The sequence below is a fragment of the Chaetomium globosum genome, genomic scaffold (genome assembly GCF_000143365.1).
Source record: "Chaetomium globosum CBS 148.51 scaffold_7 genomic scaffold, whole genome shotgun sequence".
In the NCBI taxonomy this organism is placed as follows: Eukaryota; Fungi; Ascomycota; class Sordariomycetes; order Sordariales; family Chaetomiaceae; genus Chaetomium; species Chaetomium globosum.
Genome location: NT_165982.1, coordinates 660,758 through 683,748, shown reverse-complemented (window position 1 = coordinate 683,748; position 22,991 = coordinate 660,758). Strand labels below are relative to the sequence as shown.

General features: G+C 55.3%; 6 protein-coding genes across 6 annotated transcripts in view; 4 read left to right on the top strand and 2 right to left on the bottom strand.

Moving 5' to 3' along the window:
- Positions 1-3,782, bottom strand: part of CHGG_09793 (uncharacterized protein) — a gene marked incomplete at both ends in the record, with an annotated part of 5,026 nt that extends 1,244 nt beyond the window's left edge. The window contains 7 exons of the mRNA XM_001227719.1: positions 35-810; positions 1,508-1,571; positions 1,631-2,110; positions 2,163-2,515; positions 2,590-2,849; positions 3,207-3,237; positions 3,770-3,782. Coding sequence (XP_001227720.1) covers positions 35-810; positions 1,508-1,571; positions 1,631-2,110; positions 2,163-2,515; positions 2,590-2,849; positions 3,207-3,237; positions 3,770-3,782 — 1,977 coding nt within the window. The remainder of the gene's footprint in view (positions 1-34; positions 811-1,507; positions 1,572-1,630; positions 2,111-2,162; positions 2,516-2,589; positions 2,850-3,206; positions 3,238-3,769) is intronic.
- A 977-nt stretch (positions 3,783-4,759) lies between these two features.
- Positions 4,760-5,170, top strand: CHGG_09792 (uncharacterized protein; the record flags this gene model as incomplete). The annotated part of the gene is made up of 2 exons (XM_001227718.1): positions 4,760-4,780; positions 5,069-5,170. The coding sequence occupies 2 exons, from the start codon at positions 4,760-4,762 to the stop codon at positions 5,168-5,170; spliced, it is 123 nt and encodes a 40-aa protein (XP_001227719.1).
- An 896-nt stretch (positions 5,171-6,066) lies between these two features.
- CHGG_09791 (uncharacterized protein) lies at positions 6,067-10,482 on the top strand (the record flags this gene model as incomplete). The annotated part of the gene is made up of 11 exons (XM_001227717.1): positions 6,067-6,129; positions 6,673-6,929; positions 7,425-7,787; positions 7,859-7,916; positions 8,329-8,385; positions 8,505-8,585; positions 8,645-8,691; positions 8,753-8,982; positions 9,039-9,850; positions 10,060-10,188; positions 10,390-10,482. The coding sequence occupies 11 exons, from the start codon at positions 6,067-6,069 to the stop codon at positions 10,480-10,482; spliced, it is 2,190 nt and encodes a 729-aa protein (XP_001227718.1).
- Positions 10,483-15,548: 5,066 nt separating this feature from the next.
- CHGG_09790 (uncharacterized protein) lies at positions 15,549-16,784 on the top strand (the record flags this gene model as incomplete). The annotated part of the gene is made up of 2 exons (XM_001227716.1): positions 15,549-15,731; positions 15,786-16,784. 2 exons carry the CDS (start codon positions 15,549-15,551, stop codon positions 16,782-16,784), a joined length of 1,182 nt encoding a protein of 393 aa, XP_001227717.1.
- Positions 16,785-17,623: 839 nt separating this feature from the next.
- On the top strand, positions 17,624-18,822 carry CHGG_09789 (uncharacterized protein; the record flags this gene model as incomplete). The annotated part of the gene is made up of 3 exons (XM_001227715.1): positions 17,624-17,648; positions 17,704-17,953; positions 18,171-18,822. The coding sequence occupies 3 exons, from the start codon at positions 17,624-17,626 to the stop codon at positions 18,820-18,822; spliced, it is 927 nt and encodes a 308-aa protein (XP_001227716.1).
- A 204-nt stretch (positions 18,823-19,026) lies between these two features.
- CHGG_09788 (uncharacterized protein) lies at positions 19,027-22,320 on the bottom strand (the record flags this gene model as incomplete). The annotated part of the gene is made up of 5 exons (XM_001227714.1): positions 19,027-19,405; positions 19,458-20,703; positions 21,032-21,081; positions 21,903-22,058; positions 22,220-22,320. The coding sequence occupies 5 exons, from the start codon at positions 22,318-22,320 to the stop codon at positions 19,027-19,029; spliced, it is 1,932 nt and encodes a 643-aa protein (XP_001227715.1).
- Between the last annotated feature and the right edge of the window lie 671 nt (positions 22,321-22,991).

The window sequence follows — 22,991 nt, the reverse complement described above, 5'->3', positions numbered from 1 at the left end:
CCGCGCGCGCCTCGCGCAGGCTGGGCGGGCGCACCCGCGGCTGCCGCACGGGCACCAGCGTGCCGGAGGATGTGAGAGTGCGGGGCGCGGCGGGGAGTTGGTCGCTGAAGAGGACGTGCCGCCGCGTCGACGTCCCGCGAGAGGAAGGAGCGGTGGATGTGGTGTTGGTTGGGGTTATGCTCCGAGCGCCGGCGTCACTCGCGTCTGAGGGGGTGCTGTTGGGGTTTGTGGGGTGTGGTTCGAGGTTGGCGGCGAGCCCGGTGGATTGGGCGTCGAGGAGGTGTTGGAGCTCTTTTTGGAGGGCGCGTTCGCGGCGTTGAAGGTTCAGCCAGATAGCGTTTGGTTTGGGGTCGTAGTCTCTGCTTCGAGTGACGTTGTGCGAGGAAGAGCTGCGGTCAAATAGTACGCTGTTTATGTTGTGGGCGAATGATGATGCTTCTAAATGTTGCGGCGCTGTCGGTGATGAGTCCCTGTCCTCCTCATCGCGGTAGAGCATTTGTGAGGTTGCGATCGGGGGCGGGGGCCCCGCGAACAACGGCTGTTGCTTCTGTTTCGGCCGAGAAGAACCACCGTCGCTCAACTTGTCGCTGTATCTAAGAGATGGAGAGGGACTCCGGCGGGGAGAATAAAACCCCTTGCGATCGTTTTCGGGGGAGGAGGATAGGAGTCCATCCTCCGGACGGGAGGAGAGATCGGACAAGGCGTACTCGCTCGGCTTCTTGCGGATCGGAGGACTCGTTCGGTTGTGCAACGGGAGAATCGGTCCCTCGACGCGGGAAAACCCCAAACGGGGGAGGTAGGAGAGTTTATCTGACATTACAGCAATATCCAAAGCAGACTAAAATTGCTCGAGTGCTTCAAATAATTCGTGTGTTGGCGATGACACCATTTCCAAGTGTGCCAAGAGGTTGGGTCGCCAAGAAACAGGACAAAATGCGGTACAGTGGTTATGACGATAGCGATGGCGAGTACAGATGTAGAGACAAAGAATATCAGAATAGCGGCGAGGCAGTGTATGGTAGTGATAATGCAACGTTTAGTGTATTCTTCCAAGAGACATTGAGAGAGGAAAGGTGCCTAGAGTTGTGTTCCGGAGGAAGGTCCACGAGCACATGCCATGTGCGTTGCATGAGCAGGTGCGGCTGATAGTTGTGGTATGATTGGTCACAAGGCGATTCACAGACCCACACGATTGTCAACGTCACGCAGCCTCTCACCAACAAGTCTTGTGGGTCAAGAACGACTAATACTTGCCGGACAGAAGATCGTAATTGGGTAAAGTTCCAGGACGGGACCTCAAAGCGCCAGACCATAACAGGGTCGGTACAAATAGCCATGTCAAAACAACAACGAGCAGCACCCAAGCAGTCGGGAAACGGTGCAGTGTCATACCAGCAGCAAACAGATCTATTGTGAGGCCGTCATCGCGACCCTTTCGTTGACAAAAAGTTACCGTCCCGGAACCCCTGTGACCCAGATACGAACAAACGAGATCAAGAGAGCTGACCAATGCCGAGGTGGTCGACATCAGCCTTGACAATCCGCAGCGTGTTGGTGTTGCCCATGCCGCCCTGTGGCCGTCTGAGTTAATGACGCGTAATAAGTTATAAGTTGGGGGATTAAAGCCTACCTTCCAGCCCTGCACAACCACCACAGTTTCGCCCTCGGTGAGAATGTTGAGGTCGATGGCGTGGCTGAGCCCCCACTTGATACGGCGGTCGACATCCTCCTGCCAGTTGACCTTGGTGAAGTCTGGCTTGGCCTCGGGGAAGAGGAACGGGTAAACTCCACGGTACAAGTGAGCGTACCGGGAAGAAGAAGGGTTGCGGGTGATCATGATGATGGGGCACACGGGCCGGTACTTGGAAATCAGGCGGGCCGACTCGCCAGAAGTGGAGAGCACGAAGATGGCAGAGGCGTTCAGGTCGAGCGAAGCGCGGACGGCAGCCATGGCGCACGACTCGACGGTCGGCACCGGCCGCTTGACCAGGGTGCAAAGCTCCTCGAAGTGGCTGACGTACGGGATCGAGTTCTCCGCCTTGAGGCAAGCCTCGCTCATCTCACGGACCGCCTCGTTGGGGTAGACACCCTTGGCCGTCTCGCCGGAAAGCTAGGAAGTGGTGTTAGCGTACACCAGGACAAGTCGCAATCGCTCAACGTACCATGACACAGTCAGCGCCGTCAGTGACGGCGTTGCCGACATCGCTGATCTCGGCTCTCGTAGGCCTGGGGTTCTTGATCATGGACTCGAGCATCTGGGTCGCGCAGATGACGGGCTTGCCGGCAATGTTGCACATGGCAATGATCTTCTTCTGGGCCGCGAACACCTCGGCGGCGGGAATCTCAATACCAAGGTCGCCACGGGCGACCATCACACCATCAGTCTCGGCGAGAATCTCGGGGAAATTGTTAAGACCCTGGCGGTTCTCGATCTTGGCGATGATCTGAATGTGGCGGCCCTCTTCACCAAGGACCTCGCGGATATCCTGGATGTCCTTGCCCCTCCGAATGAAAGCTGTGTCGCAGTGTCAGCCAAGTTGATTCCACGAGAACGAAATATCCAAGCCTCAGAGAGCCGTCGAAACTCACAAGCGAAAACCATGTCAACATTGTTCTTGACGCCAAACCGGAGGTCGTTCTTGTCCTTCTCAGACAAGGCGGGCAGGTCGACGTCCGTGTTGGGCAGGTTGACGCCCTTGCGGGACGAGATGTACCCGTTGTTGCGCGCCCGCGCCTTGATGTTCTTCTCGTCGACAATCTCGAGCACTTCGAACGCCAGCACGCCGTCGTCCACGTAAATGACACGCCCAGGCTCGATCACCTTGGTAATGTTCTTGTAGTCGACGTACCTACCAGCGGTTAGCCTAGGGCAACCAAAGGAAGAAAAGAAGACTCACATGTTCTCGGTGCTGCAAGCCGTCGCATATTGTTCATCGGTGGTGATGTTGATGATGGCGCCGGCCGAGATGGGGAGATCCGCATCGTCGGTAGTGTTACCCGTCCGGATCTCCGGCCCCTTGGTGTCGAGGGCGATGGCGACCTGGCGGCCCTTCTGAACCCTTTCGGCCTCACGGGCATTGTCGATGACGGTCTCTGCAGAAACACAACTGTCAACGGTCCGTCTTCAATATGCCAAGATATGCGCTGCGGATAGGACGGGCCGTGTTGGTGGAGCCGGATCTGTTGAGCGGATCCGGAGCATCCACCAAGACCCTGGCCTAAGATCGGCGCTGGGCGCTGAATACGTACGGTGGTATTCGTAACTACCGTGGGAGAAGTTCATCCGCACCACGTTGAGGCCAGCTTCGCGAAGTTTGTTAATGGCCTCGACCGAGTTGGTCTTGGGGCCGATGGTGCAGATGATCGAAGTCCGGCGCAGGTTGCGCTCCGGCTGGTAGGCCGTGTCAAGCTGCGACAGCCATTCGATCTTGCCGCCGAGCTGGAGATGGTCGAGAGCGGTCGCCATTGTTTAATGGTTGGCAAGTCGCGAAAAATCGGAATAACGACCACGAAGTTTCTCGGGGGGAGGATCTGTGTTTTTGAGGTCTGGGAAGATTACCTAGTTAGCAATCTCCGACTCCGGAGCCGACAGCGCTTGGGGAAGGAAGAGGGAGCCGTTTCGCGGATTGCCCGGCTTGAGAGTAAGAGAAACATAAAGAGGAACGTAAAACCAGGCGGGCACGGAAAACTCCTCAAGCCCAGCTGAATCGGTCCCCGCGGCAGGGCGAGGGTGGCTTTCCTCCGCCCCGCGACGAGGCAGAAGTGAAACAGCGCCCCGCCATCGGGACATGACAAACAACGAGGAAGAGGTCCGGGAGGCTAGGAAATAGAGAAACTCACCGAAAGAAAGGCGATGGACCGAAAACCTCAGGGAACGGGGGGAGACGATGGGAATCAAAGGCGGCGAGAGATGGAGAAATTGGTTCTCTGCGCGAAAAATTGTTCTCGACAACCCAATGCTCCCACCCCTTTTGGAGGGGAGCTTTCCCAAAAGCTTTCCCAACATCCCACGGCGGGGTCCCCCCACCTTCGCGCCCCTCTCCGACGTGGGCGGTCAGAAATTATGGGCCAGGAGGTACGTCCGATCAAACTCCTTCACACCACACGAGAGCCGGTATCGTCCCCCGTGCTGGCCACATGCGTGCTGACTATGCATCCTCGCTTCGGGTCGAATCCGCATGCCGGTGTGGCACCTGATTCGACTTCGAACAGTTCTTGAACCAAGGCATTGGCCCTCAGCATTCAAGGTACCCTGGTGCCTTATCCAGATCGGATAAGCCCCACTCAGTGCCCGGTGTGGACTGTTTTTGGTCCCTGTTGCGGAAGGCTGGTTTCCCGTGATATTCCACGTGATCTAATGGCCCAAGCTCGGTTTCAATTTCTTGGCGAGGGTGCTGTCTTGTGATCGGTTGCCCGCCTCTTGGGTGGCCTCGTCGTCCCGGTCTCCCCACCTCGCCGCCTCGAAAACCAACCAGCATCACCGACCAACTCGGCCTCGCGTCGCAACCCATTCCTGCCACTCGCCTCAGAAAAATATCGCTTCAACGGCGATTTCGGTCTCGGGAAATTCCAAGAAACTATCGCAATAAATCATCGCATTTAATCGGCAAGATGGTGGTGGGTGCAACCCCTTCCCGGCGCTCGTTCGTCGGGGGTCGCTTGCTGCGGCCCTGTCGTCGTTTCGGAGTCTAAGATCGCTCCCAGTTCCTCGACTTGCTGACGTTGGGGTTATGGTCAAAGCTTGGACGGTTGACCCATTATGCCTTCGACGCTGTTCTGTGTAAGTCGTCCTCACACCGCCCTTCGGTGCGCGAGTTGCCCAACTGACAGTTCACCTCCCAGTCTCCGCATTCCTGGCGGGAATGAAGCGCTCGACCGGCTTGACGTGAGTAAATTCCTCGATTCACCGACCCCGTTCTCCCGATCCCGTTGTCCCGACCCCGTTGTCCCGACGATCAGTACACCGCACAGCGACAGCGTACAGTGCAGCTAATCGTTACCCCCCGCTTCCGGGGATTTGTCAAGGCCTAGTTTTAAGACAGATAAGGTCTCCGGAGACAACAAGGAGATGACGAAGTGGGTGGACAAGTATCTCGGCGTCGGCGAGTGGGTGATGGACCAATCTGTTGCTATTGCGGGCTCCAGCGGCTGGTTCGAGCGGACTCGGTAGAGCCGGAATCTGCAGATGACAGACAAAGCGCTGGGAAGACGGAACTGATATCGCCCCGGGTGGAATAAGAGCTTTCCATGCTCAGATACGGTGGGCCGGTCGTTCGTGTCCCGGCGATCTACCGGGTTCCGGATTCTTCAATCGGGTGGTCTCATGGGTGGCGTTTTGGGTTTTGCCGTGATGCTTTGCACGTTTACGCTTTAAAACCAGTTGTATAGGTTTAGTGCAGCATGTCGCAGCAATTTTTTGCGCATTTCCTGCTCCCTTTTTCCATCTTCCACTGGTGCCCCGTGTCTTTCCGATCATCCGCTCGGGGTGATGTTAACCGAGGCTGCCAGGGTCATGAGACTCCGCTTTCAACAGCAAGTGTTCCTAGCCATGTCACATGCTCTATAAAACACCTAACTCTCCGAATGCATCGCGCACTCGAGTTAGGGTCGAAAGTGATTTAGCACGACTTGACGACCTAGATAGGCAGGTTGGCACATTTTCTTGCGCAATGTATAGCAGATAGCAGAAAGGAGTGACATCAATGTCCATGTGAACGGATGTAACATAAGGTACCTAGGTACTTGACTCTACCCAAGCCACCTTAAACAGTTAATGGGCACTTCTGATTGTGGAAGCAGGTGAGGTTTGTCTCTTACCTACTAAAGCAGAACTTGTTTCCCTGATCCCACCGCCAATATTGATGTGATCACCACTCGTCCCAACTGTCTGGGCTCCCTTTGGCCAAAAAAAGCCAAACTCGAAAGGGGAGCAAGAAATCAAGAAAAAAAAAAAAGAGGTAGTTAAAATAAAAACACGAAAAAGAAGAGGTAAAAAAAGGGCGGGCAAGATGAATTAAACAAAAGAAACCGAGTCAAATAAAACAAAGTAGGCATTGTGTTATCACCATGGGAAGGCGCCACGGCCCTTGCAACCAGGCTAGTGCGAAGCTTCCCGGTTACAGACGCAAGGTAGGTACTACCCAACTCCCGTGGCTCCCAGTTCTCCGTGTATTTCCTCCGGTTTGAAGTTTCCGCCTTTTTTGTCCTTTTTGCCTCGTCATTATTCTCATTCGCAGCTCTCTGCATCCTAGCAAACTTCTGTGAGGTATTTCAAGGTTCGTACATGGTACAGCTGCCTTTCCCCAGTTCCAGCTAACAATTCCAGAACAATAATCAGCAGAACAATATTAAGACCAGGGCACAAAAGCAGGATGATGACATTAATGGAATCCGATAAAGAAAATCAGCGGGTCGGGGGTGACCAGGCGGTTGGAGGTGGCCAGGGTAGGGCCTCAGAGGCCCAGTCTGGACCTGGGAGCTCTCGAACCGACATCGAACTCCAGAGTACCGATCCAGAAAGATCGGTTCCAGGAGACCATCTGGAACTGAATCCGAAGTTGGATTGGCTCAAGCCACAACCTCAGACGAAACATCGACCAAAAGTAATCCGCAGTTGGTAAACCCACCATCGGGCGCGCCATCAGCCCCAGAACAAGCGGCCATCGCGCCTAGCACGGCCGGCCCCCATCAGCTCTCGCAGGTGCCGGTGGTCTTGAGCCAGCGCCAGCGCCCCCGCCACAGCAACCGCAAGGGCTACCGACAGCGCAAATGGAAAACAACGTGACCGTTATCGACTGGGCCGAGAACGATCCTGAGAACCCTCTCAACTGGTCCAAGGGACGCAAGTTTGCTCGCATCTTTCCGAGTGTTTTTCAAAGTATGACGGCCCAGTCCGCTTCTTTCCTGCACTGTAACGGGCTGTGCCCGAGGTGGGTCGCGGTAACCCTCGGCCAGCTCACGTACAAGCACAGTCCACCGAGCCCCTGGATGAAGCTATTCCCAGTTGCCCCACAGCACTCCGAACATTCTAGCAATGCCCTCGGGCCACCGCACTCGCGATCATAAAACAGTCCCACGAGCTGCCAGACTCTCTCATCTTTCCTTTTCTTCTTCAAGCTTAGTGTACTCGTAGAGTTGTCACCAGATAGTTGCAATATACTCCTGGAACCGTTACAGTGTGTAATTAACCACTGGCTGGGTTTGTCCTTGAAACCTTCGACTGGAAGAACGCAAAGAAGGTTACCCGGAAGCCTATAGTCTAAGGTAAGGTAGTTTCCATTCGGCTCTCTTCCTTTATTTAATTTATTTTACTTGTTTTGATTTAACTAACTACCTTTTCTTTTTCTTCTTTTTCTTCTTTTTCTTCTTTTTCTTCTTTTTCTTCTTTTTCTTCTTTTTCTACTTCTTTTTCTACACCGGTCGAGGGACCCAGCCTGGGAGCTATCGAAGGCGAAGAGTACTCTCCTAGTGCAAGCGAGGACCGGGAAGATTGGGCTTCGAGGGTTCCTCTTTACTAGGAGGGTCCCCGAGGTAGTAACGCCGGTATGCCGCTGCGGTATGGCGCGCGAGACATTCGAACACCTCGTACTCGAATGCAACGGAGCCGCAGATAAACCTCATCCCTGGCCAGACGACGGCGCAGAGCTACTGGAGTGGCTAGATGACGTGGAGAAGGCTGCCATAGTGGTGGGGTGGGTGCTTGGGCTGGGGAGGCTGAACGAGTTCCGGCTGGCGGTAGAGCTGGAAAATGAGAACAACGAAGAGGCCCGCGGCGGGGCCGAAGCGGAGTAGCAGAAGGGCATCGATGGAACAGAGGTTACGACTCATTTTATCTATTTCGTTACTTTGACCTCGGAAGGTGGGTGAGCCCTTTCGAGGAGATGGATCCACGGGGTAGCGGCAAGGCCGCAGCGGAGGTGCGGAGGTTTTCATCCAGCTTAGGCATGGTTTTTCCTACCGAGTTAATCGCTGAGGGACCGCATGTACTTAGTACCTAGCGTGATAAGAGAAATAATAATAATAATAATTCTTTTTCTAATTCTTTGCTCCCCTTTCGGGTTCGGCTTGTTTGGCCAGAGGGTGCCCGTCCAGTCCCCTATTGTGCCGCGCCGCAGCGCAGGCGGGCTCTGACACTGTTGCCTCCGCTAGTTCTGGTCGCACCCGAGACCCCCCAATACCGAGTCATGAATCATACTCATATGAGTAAGCCGGATTTAAACTTCTGTTTCCCCAGCTTTTTCAGGCAACAAGCCCCAAGACCAGGGTGGCTCATCGTCTTGGAGGCAGCCGCTTTTGTTAATAAGGGTGGTACCTAGTTTCACTTTAAAGTCCGAGGCCCGGAGGGTTTCAACTTTGATGGGATGTTGCACGTACGCTCTACTCGAGGTAAGCCTGCGGTGCTTCGCAGGTACTCGAGAGGTCTTTGTGAGGTTGTAGGCACCGGTTGAGGTGAACTTTAGGTAGATTAGGTAGTTTATTCAGTGGAACATGCGTAACTACCTTAGGTCCGAAGTAGGGCTTATAAAGGGGTCAGTCAACGCCCCACCATTCCCGATATCATCAACAACTACATGTACTTCGACAAAGTAAGAACATCCCTTAGCTCGTAGCATTCCACACCTGCATATTAGCTTTCCGAAATGAGCGCCAGAACTACCAGGGCTCCGCCACCTCGGCCCTCGCCTCTATTCGGTGTTCAGATCGAAGTTTACCTCAAAGTTAAATCCGACTTTGAAGCCTTCACCAAACACAGGCAAAGGGTGATGCCCGATGGCCTACCGGGTTACTGGCAGGCTTGGGACTTTGATCTTGGCAACGACACCACCGATGTTAGAGCGAGACGCACACAGCGGGACCAGCTCAAGAGTATCGTTGCAGCAGCTATAGATCTCGCCATCGGGCCTGACCACGGATGGTCGTGCGAATATGAGGGGACATTGAAAGAGAAGCTGCTCCGAGTGGGGGATAATCCAAGAAAATGGTGTATGTATAGGCTCATATTAACTGCTTTGAAGGTACATCTACTAATAATAGTATAGGGGGGGTTAAGATAATCTCACCGCCCATGTCGGCATCGAAGCAGTGGCAACTGGAGATAGATATGGCTTTCACGGGACTTAGCAGGTTTTTTGATTTTTACACGGACGACTCCTGCGGCTGCCACGTGCACGTATCACCCGGACCGACCGTGCAAAACGGTTATACCCTGGACCAGCTTATCAGGATGGCTCAAGGGGCCTTCTTTTGGGAGACGGGCCTCTGCGAGCTTCTCCCGCCAAAGCGTCGGACGAACGAGCATGCCCGGCCAAACCACACTGTCTTCGCTACCAACGTATACCAAGCGGTCCCCCGAACTGGCTGGGGCCGGGTCTTCAATGAAATCGAGTCAGCTGCCAATGGCCGGTTTCCCCAGCCCGACCTTCTCAAAGCGTTGCAAGGAGGGCCAAACGGTACCCGAAATCTCTCGACCGACTTCTCCCCCATCGACAAGATTGGTACCATTGCACTACGCCGCCAGGCCGGGGTCGCCTCGGCCGTAACCACCATCCATCGCATCCTCCTCGCCGTGACGCTTCACATCAGCGCTCTACGCTACGATTTCGACAGCGTCAAAGACCGGAAGGACTACACCACCGGCGAAGAACTCATCAAGGAGCTCGCAGGCTGCATCAAAAAGCTCCCCGAGTCCTGCCACGGCTCCCGCTTCGTCGCCTTCCTCAAATGGTCCCTCGAGTCCTACGCCGACGGCAAATCCTACACCACCCCAGAGATCAATGCGCGCGAGGAGGCCCTCCACCTTCGGCGAAACCCCACCCGCCCAGACCTCCCACCGCCCCGCCCCGGGCTCGTCGTCCTCCCAAACCCCCCCAGCCGCGCGCGCCCCTCCCCCCACCAGCGGAACTGCCACCACAGGCCCCCAGGGCCGCCAGGCCCAGGGCTCAACCCCCACGCGAGCGCCCCCCGCCACCACCAACACGCCCGCCCGCCGAGGAGGCGGCGCAGCGGGGGGGGGCAAAAACTCTCCTCCACCACTTCAAAAACTGCTACACGGGTACCTAGCACTCCAGGCGGGAGGAGGAAGAGGAGTCACAGGAGGTGCAGGCCGCACAATCCGCCCGGGGGGCGAAATGCTGGCACTTGGCACGGGATGAGAGGTGGAGGCGGACCGATTGCTTCACGGCTGCCCCGGTGCGGACTCCGCGGTGCTGCGGCGCTGTTGTTGTTTAAGGGCGGCGCACCAGTCTTCGACGTCGCTGCTAGGGAACCGGGGTGTGGTGGTGGGGCAAAATATTCTCCTGACCGCCTGCGGCTCCTCTTCACGGCTCGAACTCGGGGGGGGCGGAATGGTTTGCTGTAGGCGTACTACGGCTACTAACACCCCTGCTCTAGGGTAGTGTCGAGCCCGCAACAAAACGGGAGCGCGAGACGTCTCCTGGGCGGAGGCCGGTGGCGCGGAGGAGGCAGGGGGAGGCAGAGAGCTGAATGCGGGGATTGGTGATGATGTCTGGTGGGGTTTGGTGGTTGGCGGGTGGTGAGGTGGGGTGGAGGGAAGGGGGGAGTGGGTTGGTGACGGTTTGTAGAACGGTCCGTATGCGTGTTGAGGGGGTTTGGATTGCTTATGGTCAGGGGTAAGCTGGGGAAAGGCGTGGTACTGGATTTAATCCCTCTAGTTCGGCTTTTTGGTGTAAATGAAAGCAAGGTACCTACCTATTTTTCAAGATCGGCTCTCAATGTCGATGGCATCGAGTTGTGTCGGTTTTGAGACAAGTATGGCGCATTGTGACTGGACGTAGCGTAGTTGGCATCATTGGTCGGCTTCATTGTTTTGCCTTGTTTTGCAACCTTCTAGCCCCCCGAACCCTTCTCCCGAGGAAGCCTGCACCGTTTGAGTTTACATCTACATGTAGTTAGTTCAACACCGAAAGACAAATACGGACGGGAAGGAACAGGATAAGAACAACTCCGTTATGATAAATATAAATATCTCTTGTAACTATGTAAAACCAAAACTACCAACACCTTTCTAGAGATTTGCGTAAACGAGAACAATTTCCCTTCATTCCTCGTCTGAGGGCAGCTTTCTAAGTCAAGAGGCGCACCAGACGTTGACGCCTCGATGTTAATTCTGATTTTTAAATATGAAGTTCAGTCCCCTATGAGAGTTCGAAAGGGATTAACTTCCACCGAGCCCTTATTTGATATGTATAGCTCAGCTATGTTGTTCTCGCACGAGTATATATCGAATATTCTTGTATAGTCCCGCCGTGAGATGTTATCGCACTCAGCGCCCTCCGGATTCTCAACGAGCACAAGGTCAGGCCTCTTTTTTCGAAACCCATCCAGCAGTGTTGCCCAGGAACCATTGAACAAGCGGACCTCACTTAGCGCAAGGTCTCTTATCTTTTCTAGGAGTTGTTCAAAAAGACCCACTAGCATAGGAAGATCGATGTTGGTTTTGTGAAGGGAGATGTCTGTCAGCTGCTTTCGGGGTCTTAACCCTAGAACTCTCCCAAGCTCTATTGTTGCCGATCTCCCCCCGTAGTCACTTATATCCAAGTTCAGTCTTTGTAAACTGGACGTGTCCAAGCAAGCAGACAGAAACTGGCTGAGGCCTTCCACGTCTCGCTGTTCGAGAGTGCCGCCATAATTGAAATGGAAGCCCTTCGGCTGCTGCATCCCAGATGAGAACTCTTCCCTACGGCCTGGTGTCACGAATATGCCAACAGGAGGGACCTCGGGTCGCGGGACGCCCCGAGCCAATCATTAAAAGGACCAATCAGGGAGTCAGGAAGGTGATCGGGGTGATCAGTGAGCTCAGTTGCCAAGCCGGAACTGAGCAGACTGAGCACCCAGGAATTAGCTAGGTATATAGTCACTTGTTCTGGAAAGCTCTGGGAGTTCTCCAGTTAGCAATCACAACTACAGTTCAGTACAAGCTCGAGAGCCTACTGTTGAGACAAGCCTTTGTTGTGCACCCTTTGGCTGCACCGAACCTAAGCACCCTTGAGAGTCTGAGAGATTACCTTCAACCGAAGCTGAACCCTAACAGGACAGAGTCCTGAAGTAGGTTCGTCACATCTGGGGCTGGCGCGAGAGTTCCAGGGGACGCCAAAAGCCATAGTTTGATATGGATGGTATTGGGCAAGGTACCGGTTCTTCGAGTAGCATCTAGCAGGTCGACAGTGCATTGATAGTTGGGTAACTCGAGGCCGTATGTCTCGGCGTCATAACTAGTCATTGGCTGGAGTATGAAACGAGACAGTGTTTCCCAAACATTTCCCTCAGGAGTTATGAGTTCCTCTAATCGGTCGTCGGGATCACGCTCTGCAAACTCCAGTCGCCGCGCGCGGGGCATTCTTGCAATTGCGGAACTGAAAATGCCGACGAATTTTTCGCTGTTTAGCAGCGAGTTCTGCTTTTCGAGAAGGAGCAGATATCTTTTGTGGACTTCCTCCAGATGTACTCGACGGAGGTGGTCATCCACAGAGTATTCGCTGTTGTCGGGATCCCCCGACGCAACAAGAAGCCGACGTACCGTAGATCTGGCGGCCTGTCGATTTTTAATCATCTACGATGCCGTTTGTTGACTGATGCCGCTAACACTCCCCACGTCTATCTCGTCGCGAAGCCATTCGATCTCTTTTTCGAGTCGGTCGGCTTGGTATGAGATGAACCGATCGAAGTTGATAAGCGAGGGGTTGTAGAAGTCTAGGACCACTCGCAGAGCGCGAACACCCTTGGCGATGCCGCGGTTGCGAGATATCTCATCCAAGCGCGCAAGCAATGACTCGTCGAATCCGACGCGCACGCTTTGGACGAGCAGTTGCGAGCTCACGTTGCAAAATCGTTGACAGACTAGGCGAACACTTTGGATGTGTACCATCCCAGGCTTGCGGTACCGAACGCATTGAGTGTTGAAATCCAGATTTTCCACGTGCTCGAAGATGTCGAGAAGAAGCTCGTCTGGTAAGTCTAGGATTTTTGAGCCTTTCGGATACGGATGCGAAAGCTGGTTGATATGACTGTGTTGAAGGGGACTCTTGGTACATGTATTATTGAGATGAGTCGTTTTGGTGGGGTGGACCTTATATTCGCTGGGAAAGAATGTCATCTTGGCAGTTGTCAGGTGGAAAGTCTTGCGTTGTAAGGTTGGAGCTGCTCGTTCGCTGGTAGGAAACGGCCATGGAAACATGGGCATTTTTAAGGAACTCGAGGGATCGGGGGTTAGCGTCTTCGAGGCGGAGTGAAGAGTCGCTATCGTGATGTCATTGAAGTATTTCTCACTAGTTATCTGATGACTTCTTATTACGTAGTTGATGCGCGATTTATGTAGAAATGACGTTCATTTTTAAGAGGCGGCCGTTGTTGTAGTCATTGCAAGGTGTACATGACGACGCAACTCGCCCATGGGGCCGATCTGTTCCACGGTCCACATCATTCCAAGTGAATTTTGTGTTACTCAGCATCGTTCGCATACCTTTGTAATCAACAACTCCAGTCGTCTATGGGATGCACTCCACAGCTTAGGTATTCAAGTGCGCAACGTGTAGGGGCTACAATGTTGCCCCGCCGCCCCGGCCGTCACCGTGGTGAAGAAGAGCGGGTGCCAAGCAGTTTTATCCACCCAAAGGCCGTTCACGGTGGGAGATCACCGAGAGGTCTAGGGTACCTGAAAGCGGATCACGCAACCTGGTTGCAATATGCTGCTGCGTTAGGTCGTTCGGAGGTAGTGGATTGGCAAGTTGCCCAAGTAGATGGGTGATGGGCCCCAGGACCAGGTGATAACCCGCGACCCACTAACCCTTGTTCAACTTTGCAAGCCGGGTTCCCGGCTCGAATATCCGCCGACGGCGGCGATGGACAGCTGAGAGGGGACAACATTATGAACAATATCCATTAGGAGAGGAGCATCGAGTGCTACTGTGTAAACGCCGTGAGCTAGCTGAAGGCCAAGCTTTTTTTTAGCGTGGCGTCTCGACTCTGTCTCACAACCCAGACACCGTGTTTGATCGCATCCGATCCGATCAAGCGCGGGACTGGGACTGGCTGCAGGGGCTGGATCTGCGACACGATACCGAAGCGAGTTGCATCCGAACCAAGTTAGCAGTGTACCTGCCGAATTTGGCTTGGAGACAAGAACAATTGACGGGGAAAATCTTGCAGACGAAATGGAAATTGGTAGGAACTCCGTTAGGTGGGTTGGCGGCAAGTCTGCACTGTGTAGGGAGGCGGGGAGGTTCACAGTTGAAATGCACGGACCACATGGCTCTTTTCCCAGGCTATTCCGCCAAGAGCAAGTTGAAGAACACCACAACTTCTATTCATCAAATTCAAACGTACCCAACTTCCATATCAGTGTAGGATGCAGGGCATTGAGTTCGCCTTCTATCGCGCCTCGAACCCAGGGGACAGTTTGTTTCGAGAATCAATTACGACAGGGCTGCGCACAGGACTGTTTGCCAAGCGCGAGATGATGCGACAAGAAATGGTGGGCCCCTCTTGGCCCGTGGTTTGCTTCGTCTGCGGTCGAGAAACACTGCCCTTTCTTGCCTTTCTTGCCTTTCGAACCCCCAATCGAAACCCCCACTTACGCACAGAGCTGCCACCGACTTTGGACCCCATGGGTCTCACGCCGACGCTGGGGGTCGGTATGTTCCTGAGGGGCATCTCCTTGAAACCTTCTTGACGGCCCTCCTTCGTAGTCCTGCAGACAACAGCGCGGCAGGTACAGGGCCACATCCATGTAAGCGCCCGGAAGCCTTCAACCCCGATGCGCCCAGCCAGTCGTTGCGCTGGCCACGCGAGCCCACTCCGAAATGGCATGTCGAAGCCTGGAAGTGACCATCGCTGACGCAGAACAACACGTTCATCCGAACCACCGGGGAACGCCCGGGACCATCTTGAAGCGAGCGCTGTGGAGTGCCCTCCGCCGACCAGGTTCTACACAAGCATCCTCGCTTCGGATCTACGGTCCCTGTGCGGGTCAACATCAGACGGTCGTCGAATCCCGGGGTGCGGCGCACGTCAGGGAGCCTCAAGGAGGCTCTCGGCTGGGCCCGAGGTCTCGACTCTTCGCCTCGCCTAACCCCAGTCTTGCGGCATAAGCGATCCTCCCCCTAGCATGGGAGACATCCAGCCGTTTCCAGACCAAACGACGATGCCCCTCTTGCCCCTCTACCTTGGCTCATGCTCCACCGCCGTCTTTCAATGACGCGCCAGTATGATCGCCATTAGGGAGCGCGTGCAATGAGCCAAGTCCCTGGCTCGTGTCATCTGGTGTTCCGTCCATCATCCTCCACCTCTCCCAACAGAGGGAGAGTCTTGTATATAACTTCAGGATCCGCCGTCTGAGCCCATCCATTATGCTACTCTCTCATCCAGCACCTTGTTCGCCTTCGTTCTTTTTTGTCTCTTGTCCAGTTCTGTGAACTTTCGTTTCGTTTCGACACTCTTTCAGCTTAATTTACGTTCTCTACGACCGCCAGGCCGGTTTTCGATTCTTCGACGCTCAACTTCACACCCAATTTCTCTCAGGTCTTTCTGTCACCATGTACTCCAAAGTTGCTGTCCTTGCTGCCCTGGTGGCTTTTGCTGAGGCCCGCTTCGGCCAGGAGGGCACCGTCCAAGGCGTCATCTCTGCTCTGGGCAACTTCGGCAACCCTGGGCAAGCCGCCACTCTTGCTGGTGCCAGTCCTGGTGTTCTGCTTGGTGGTGCCAATGCGTGCGCCAAGGTGAGCACACGCAGCCTCACTGGTTGATATCCGGTGTTAATTAACCCTTCGTAGCTCGAACTTGCCGACCAGATCGTCGCCACGCTCGGTAACGACCCCGAGGTCATTGCTGCTGCTGCCGCTCTTGTTGCTGCGGAGAAGAACTTCAACCCCTTTGCCTCCGCCATCCCCACCATTTGCTCGGATGCCAGCCTCCCCGTCACCCCCGAGCTTCGCGGCATTGTTCCCGCCGTCGACCCGGCTGTTGGTGGCTCCGACGTAGAAAATGCCAACTCGGCCTCGTCCATTACGAACCCTTTCAACGCCGACGGCCTGAGCCAAGCTGATGTTGCCATCGCCAATGGCTTCAGCAACTTTACCTCCCAGGGATCTGACGGGTCCACCGCTGCGCCTGCTGACGGAAATGCTGGCGGTGACGCCGGGAACAATGGCAACAACGGGAACAACGGCAATGGCAACGCTGGCAATGGTAACGCTGGTAACGGCAACAGCGCTGGAAATGGCAACAATGCCGGCAACGGCAATGCGGGCTGCGGTGCCGTGCGCACGCTGACTACCGTCATTGCCGCTCCGACTCAGGGTGCCGACGCCGGCAATGGCAACGGCAACAATGGCAACAACGGCAATGGCAACAACGGCAACAACGGCAACAACGGCAACAACGGCAACAACGGCAACAACGGCAACAACGGCAACAACGGCAACAACGGCAACAACGGTAACGGTAACAACGGCAACGGTAACAACAACAACAACAACGCGGCCGCCGACTTCGGCTCGTGCGACCCGACGATCCAGTTCACGGGTGGGCTCAACGGACGCCCGGCCACCGAATTCACCTTCCAGTCCAACGACCCGCAGATCGCCGCCAACCAGCAGGAGGCCCTCAACCCCAACATCATTACCAACCGCATCTGCGACGAGCTGACCAACATCTGCGATGCCAACCAGGCCGCCAAGGACATTTGTGAAGACGCCCAGGCCCAGATCCAGGCTTTGGGCACCAGGGATGCGTCCACGGCCCAGGCGTGGAATGGTCTGCTTGGTTTTTAAGCTGTTGGAGGGACTGGGTGTGTGAGTAGGTGCTGCGATGGTGGGGGGTGACTGGGTTGGGTAATACCAGACAGTCAACTGGGTCTGTGATGGGTGGGGGTGGCGATGTGTTAACGAGTTCCTTTCTTGTCGGGGTTATCAGCCTTGGAGTTCTTGGTGACGGAGTTATTGATTGGTAGCTTTCTCGACAAGTGTACAATTCGACTTGATTTGGGGACCAGTTGTGCATTCGTCCTTTTGTGATCCTGTTTGCTTTTTAAGCAGTTGAGGTATACATATCCTACCGGGTGCTTGAAGTGTCCTTAAAGCCTGGTTCTCTAAGCCACTGGGTTCAGCCGAGCCCGGTCCCATGGTACTCAGATATAGCCCCGAGCGGCTCAATCCATTTCCCAAATTCGGATCAACTTCCCGGCACTAATGCATGGCGCCGACCTGCACACTCAGTCGATGCCACATGCAGAATGCGGACCACAACCCGGGTTGCATCGGAGGTACGGAACTCGGCAGAGGTGCATATCGGGATCCTAATGGAACCCTTCTCGGTTCTGGATGTTCCGGTTGGTGGGAAAGAGTCCCTATCTTGGCCAGATTCGCGAGCAGCGTCGTAATATGTGTTGTGGAAAGGAGGGTGAAGAAACCGTGGTGTCTTGGGAACTTGGCAACGGATGGCGTCATATATGGGTGAGGATGTGGGCTTCTATGGATGCCTCCACAATTGCCTCAACCTTGTTTGCTGGTCACGTATGAGATTTTATTGCCAGTCTCTTGCCACTCACTTTGACAAACGATCCTTAGAATTGCTGCCGCTATTGGAGAGAAACGTGTAAAGAAACAACAAGATGAAAGAAGCACTCGTTAGCAAAGGTCAGCTCCCCCCCTTCACCACTACCAAGCCAACCCCTACCTGACACACCTCCAGGGACCATAGTCCAAATCGTGGACTCCCCCGTCCCGACACCCAACGACGACCAGGTCCTCATCAAAGTGATCGTCTCGGGCTGCAACCCCAAGGACTGGAAGCTCCCCGACATCTTCGACAACTCCTTCAACCAAGGCGATGACATCGCCGGCATCGTCGAAAAGGTTGGTGCCAATGTCTTCGAGTTCAAGCCAGGCGACCGCGTGGCGGCCTTTCACGAGATGCGAACGCCCGGAGGCAGCTACGCCGAGTACGCCATCGCCTGGCAGCACACCACCTTCCACATCCCCGCATCCACCACCTTCGAAGGTCCGTTTCCCCCGCCCCCCCTTTTTCACCCAACCCCCTTTCCCCTAGCCCTACCAAAACAAACTAACCCCCCCCCGCACACACAAAAGCCGGCCACGATCGCCCTCGCCGCCATGACCGCCGCCGTAGCCCTCTACCTACGCCTGCACCTCCCCCAGCCCTGGTCCCCCTCCCCAACACCCCCTTTCACCAACCCCCCTCATAATCTACGGCGCCGCCACCGCCGTCGGCACCTTCGCCATCCAGCTCGCCCAGCGCAGCAACATCCACCCGCTGCTCTGCGTGGCGGGGCGCGCCAGCGCTTACGTCTCCAGCCTTCTGGACCCCGCGCGCGGCGACGCCGTGATCGACTACCGCGGGGGCGACGAGGCCGTGGTGAGCGGGCTGGTGGAGGCGCTGCAGAGCAGGGGGTTGGCGGTGGCGCATGTGCTGGATGCGGTGGCGGAGGGGGGGAGTATTGAGAACGTGGCGGAGGTGTTGAGGAGGGTGGGGAGGAAGAAAGGGGGGGAGGTGGTGGATGCGAGGGTGACGTTCGTGTTGGGCGGGGAGAAGGAGGGGTTGCCGGAGGGGGTGGACAAGAGTATCACGCTGGTGGGGGATGTGCATAATGGGGCGGAGGACTTTGGGTATGTGTATTATCGGTATTTTGCGCGGGGGTTGCAGGAGGGGTGGTTCAAGCCGCAGAGGAGTGAGGTGGTCCCGGGGGGGCTGGGGGGTGTGCAGACTGGGCTGAGATGGTTGAAGGAGGGGAAGGCGAGTGGGGTGAAGTATGTTTTTAGGATTGGTGAGACGGAGGGTGTTGAGCGGTAGACGACAGCGCGGCAAGGGTGATGAAAACTCAGCGATGTGCCTTTGCAGGCAGGTTGTTTTGGGATATCTCTCTGCCATGTTGACAGAACATTCGATTAGCGTGCTGCCAACCACCATAAAGAACGCAACCTGACCGTGAGCCAAAGAGGTACGATCTGCAAACCTGAATCTATATATCGCCCAAACTCCATGTATTCCATACGCTCAATCCCACAACTTGATCTCCCCCTTCGCCCCAGCTGTGAACACCTTGCTGGTCTCTTGCTCCGACCAGGCCACACAGTTGACCGATCCGCCCGACCCATCGACCGTAATCTTTCCGTACATCTTACACGTCTTGAAGTCCCAGAAACAGACGCTGCCCCCTGTGTCGCCTGACGCGACGAATTGCCCATCAGGACTGCAGGTGAGCCCGATGCCGCTGCCGGCAGTATTGTGGCCGCGCCATGCCTTCTTGCGGTGCTGCCGGAACTTGTCGGAGCCGATCGAGTAGGCAACGATCGAGTTGTCGCTGCACTGGTAGAGAACGTACTTGCCGCTGGGGTGCTGGGTGGATTTTGTGAGGGCAAACATGTCGGGTTCGCTGGAAGGGGTCAGTAATGGAAAATGCCTGAAAGGAAGTGGTATGAACGAACCTGATAGTCTTGATCTCGACGGGAATGCCGTATTCCCATACCCGGAGCGAGCGGTCGTCGGACGTCGACATAAAACGGCGGTTTTCGTCGATAAACTCGATGGTGTTGATGGCGCCCAAATGGTGGTCGTACTCCTGGACCGTTTCGTTGCCCGTACGGCTATCGTACTGCAAGATCCTGTTGTCTGAAAGGCCCGCCAGGAATTCGTGCCCGTTTTCTGCCGAGGGGTTGAACTTGATGACGTGTGGTGTCTTGCCACAGTTGAAGCGGTTGACACATTGTCCCGTCTCGGTATCCCACAGCCGGATCCTCCTGTCAAACCCACCAGATAGAAATCTTGTCCCGTCGTTGTTGAACGACAAGTCCGTAACAGCCTTGTTGTGCCCCACAAACGACCGCAGGACCTCCTTCCTTCGGTACACGTCCCAGATCTTGATCATCCCATCCGCCGCGCCCGACAACCCCAAGTGACTCGACCGTGGGAACAGCTGCAGCGATGTAACCGGCTTGCCATGGGGTTTCCACGTATACACCAACTTCTTCGGGATGAAGTTGGTCACACTCCCCACCTCCTTCGTCAACGAAATATCCAAGTCCTGCGGAACATGCATATACGTGCGGCCCAAATAATCATGCTCACTCTCCCCCAGAAAAGCAGTCGTCTCCTCGCCCAGCTCCTCAGCCTCTCTCCTCCTCGCCAGCGACGGCGCAGGCGCCTGCACCAGCGTCCCGCTCGGCACCACCTCCTCTTCCTCATCCTCCGCCTCCACAATCTCATACTCCTCCCCACTCCCCAACTCCTCGTCGTCCCCCACCTCCACCTCCTCATACCGCTCTCTCGTATACCGCGCCCACGGCCCCACATAGGCCCCATCCCCATCCGCCACGGTCGCATCGCCCTTCCCCTCCCGCCCCATCCTCAGCCGCCGATGCAGGTCCTTCTGCTCCCGATTCGACATGCCCTCGCGCTGCGGGCCCCCGGCACCCGCGCGCTCAACGGCGCGGTGCTTGGCGCGGAACGTGTGTTCCGAGATGAAGGTCTCTTCGGCGTGGCCGGTGAGGACATTCTTGCGCTTCTTTTGTTGTTGTGGATGATGGGGGTCTGTGGGGACGAGCGCGGAGGAGGCAGAGGAAGAGTCGTTGCGGAAGGGGTTCGCGGGCCCGAGGCGCGCGCGAGAGAGGTCGGCGCCTGTGTACGGGACGACGGCGTGGTCGGGGCCTTGAGACTCGCGGATGATGAGGGCGTCTTTGACGGTTAGGTTGGGGGGGGTAGTCGCCGAAGTCGGTCATCTTGGTTGGGTGGGATTCGCGTCGTTGTCGATGGGGGGTAGGTGGTTTTGTGGGTTATTTGGGGCAGGAATTGCGATGCGGCGCGTGAGGTGGCTTCAAGCTGTTTAGAATGGTTGACGGGTTGAGGATGGATTGCGGACGAGTCGAGATAAGATAAGTGCCGACACAGCTTCTTTTTTGCTGGGGAGGCCGCGCACGGGCCATATACCTACTCAGGAGCTCTTTGGCTGGAGTTTGTGTATCCTGCAAGATTGAGTTCCAGGCTGGTTTGTTTCGAGTCATACACAGTGATCGCCACAGGGAGACGGTAGTTGAGATGACGCGATACCGGGAGCTCAAGAAACAAAAGCAATCAACAAGCGATTCTTACTACACATAAACATAAACAACCCCAGATCATCCCATCGTCTGGTGTATAGTACAGCGATGTTGGAAAGCCCCACAGCCAACGCCACAGAGAAATCCGGCCATGACTGCGCCAATCCAGAAGAAACAGAAAACGAGCCCGCGGTATCATGTCCTTTCCTTGCGCTAGCCGACGGGCCGGGAGCTCCCAAGTCATGACGTCCCTCGCGGAGTCATGACGTGAACGAGGTATTATGCGAACTCCAGTGTCAAACCCCATCCACCACCGAAAGCCAGATACAAGTCGTTCTATTACGTCCCGTCACCATATTCTTCGTCCGCCGTCATGTATATCGTATCCATGTCCGACCCACCATTACCAACACCCCGTGCCGCCAAGGTTCCGTCTATGTTGATTGATGCGGACTCGCCGCTCTCGAAGCCGGTGCATTGTTCCGTTGCCGACATGCCAGAATCTCCCTGAGACCATGGTTACAGAGAAATGTCTTGGATGAACAAAACAAGTTACGAGGACGCCTAGTGGGCCTCGTCCTTGATTAGGGCGACGATCATGCTGTACAGATAGAAGAAGAACAGGACAAGGTGGAAACCGAGCTTGGTGAAGGATTCCTGGGAGCAATTCGTTAGTTCCATGTCGCCGCAGAAAACCATGATCCGTCATTTACCTTTTTGTGCACATTCAGCTTTCTGAAGATCTCGGTCGCGTCCAGAAGATGCGTGTTGTCAACAATCCTTGGTTTGGTCAGCACGAGGTTCAAAAGATATTCCCCATATCGAGAGTATACGCACTTCTTGACGTTGTATCCGAGGAGCGGCAGGTTGAGGATAAGCGGAAGCCAGTATCCATTGATCAAAAACAAAAACGTCAGGAATCCGTGGACGGCGACTTCGGGGATGATGTACGTGTTGAGACGGTTGCAGAGGTCGATGGGGTTGATGTAGTCGCTACGAGCACAAATGTGTTAGCATCACAGTGTATGAGCAGAGCAGAGCGCAGGCAGCGGTGCCGCGGCGCAGCAGAATGCCCGAGGATTGTTGCTGGCCACCGCGCACACCACCACCTGTAACATGACACCATTGCTTGCTTTCTTCCGAGGATTCCGTACCATTCCAGATCGCTGTACATGATGGTGAAGAACACCTGAAGGAAGAGGTTGACCGCATTTATGATGACGGCAAACAAGTATAGCCACGCCTCGCCCGACATTTTGGCGGCTCGCTCGAGTTATCCCTCGGTTTGTATTTGAAGCTGGAGAAGACGTGACACGGGTTGGTAAACCCTGGTGCGCGGCGGCAGAAGTTGGAGATCTGCGCAAACGATGACGACGTTGAATGGCGCGAGCTTGTCACGGTCGTTGCGCGGCGGATAGGCTTGGGAGTTTGAACACTTTGCAGCAAGTTATGGTGTTATTGGTCCAAGCAGAAGCTGTACCGGAGGCAAAGGACAGGGTTTTGATCGCTGGTGTGTGTTGATGAAGGGATGAAGAAGCTCAACACACGTACGTGGAAGGCTGTGGATAGGATTCTTAAGCTTGCTGCGCGTGGTTGGTGGTTGGCAGGCGGTGCTAAAAATGATGGAAGTGGGGCGCGGCTGGAGCTTGGTTATCAAGTGGTCCAAGCTTGCCATCGCTTGCCCGGCATGCAGGCTGGCGAAGGGTGGGTTCACTTCACCGGGAATTTATGTAGTACATACGAAAGAAATGTTCAATTAAAAAGGGGGGAAAAAAGAAAGAAAAAAACGCTGTTGAACGGGAGCCTCTCGCTAGAAAACGCGTCGCTCTACCGATTTGGAAAATCAACGCTGTTGCCCGAAGGCGTAAGTAACTTCTGGCATTCTTTCTTATAAAGGAGCCCCCACTTTGTATGTACGCACAGAGC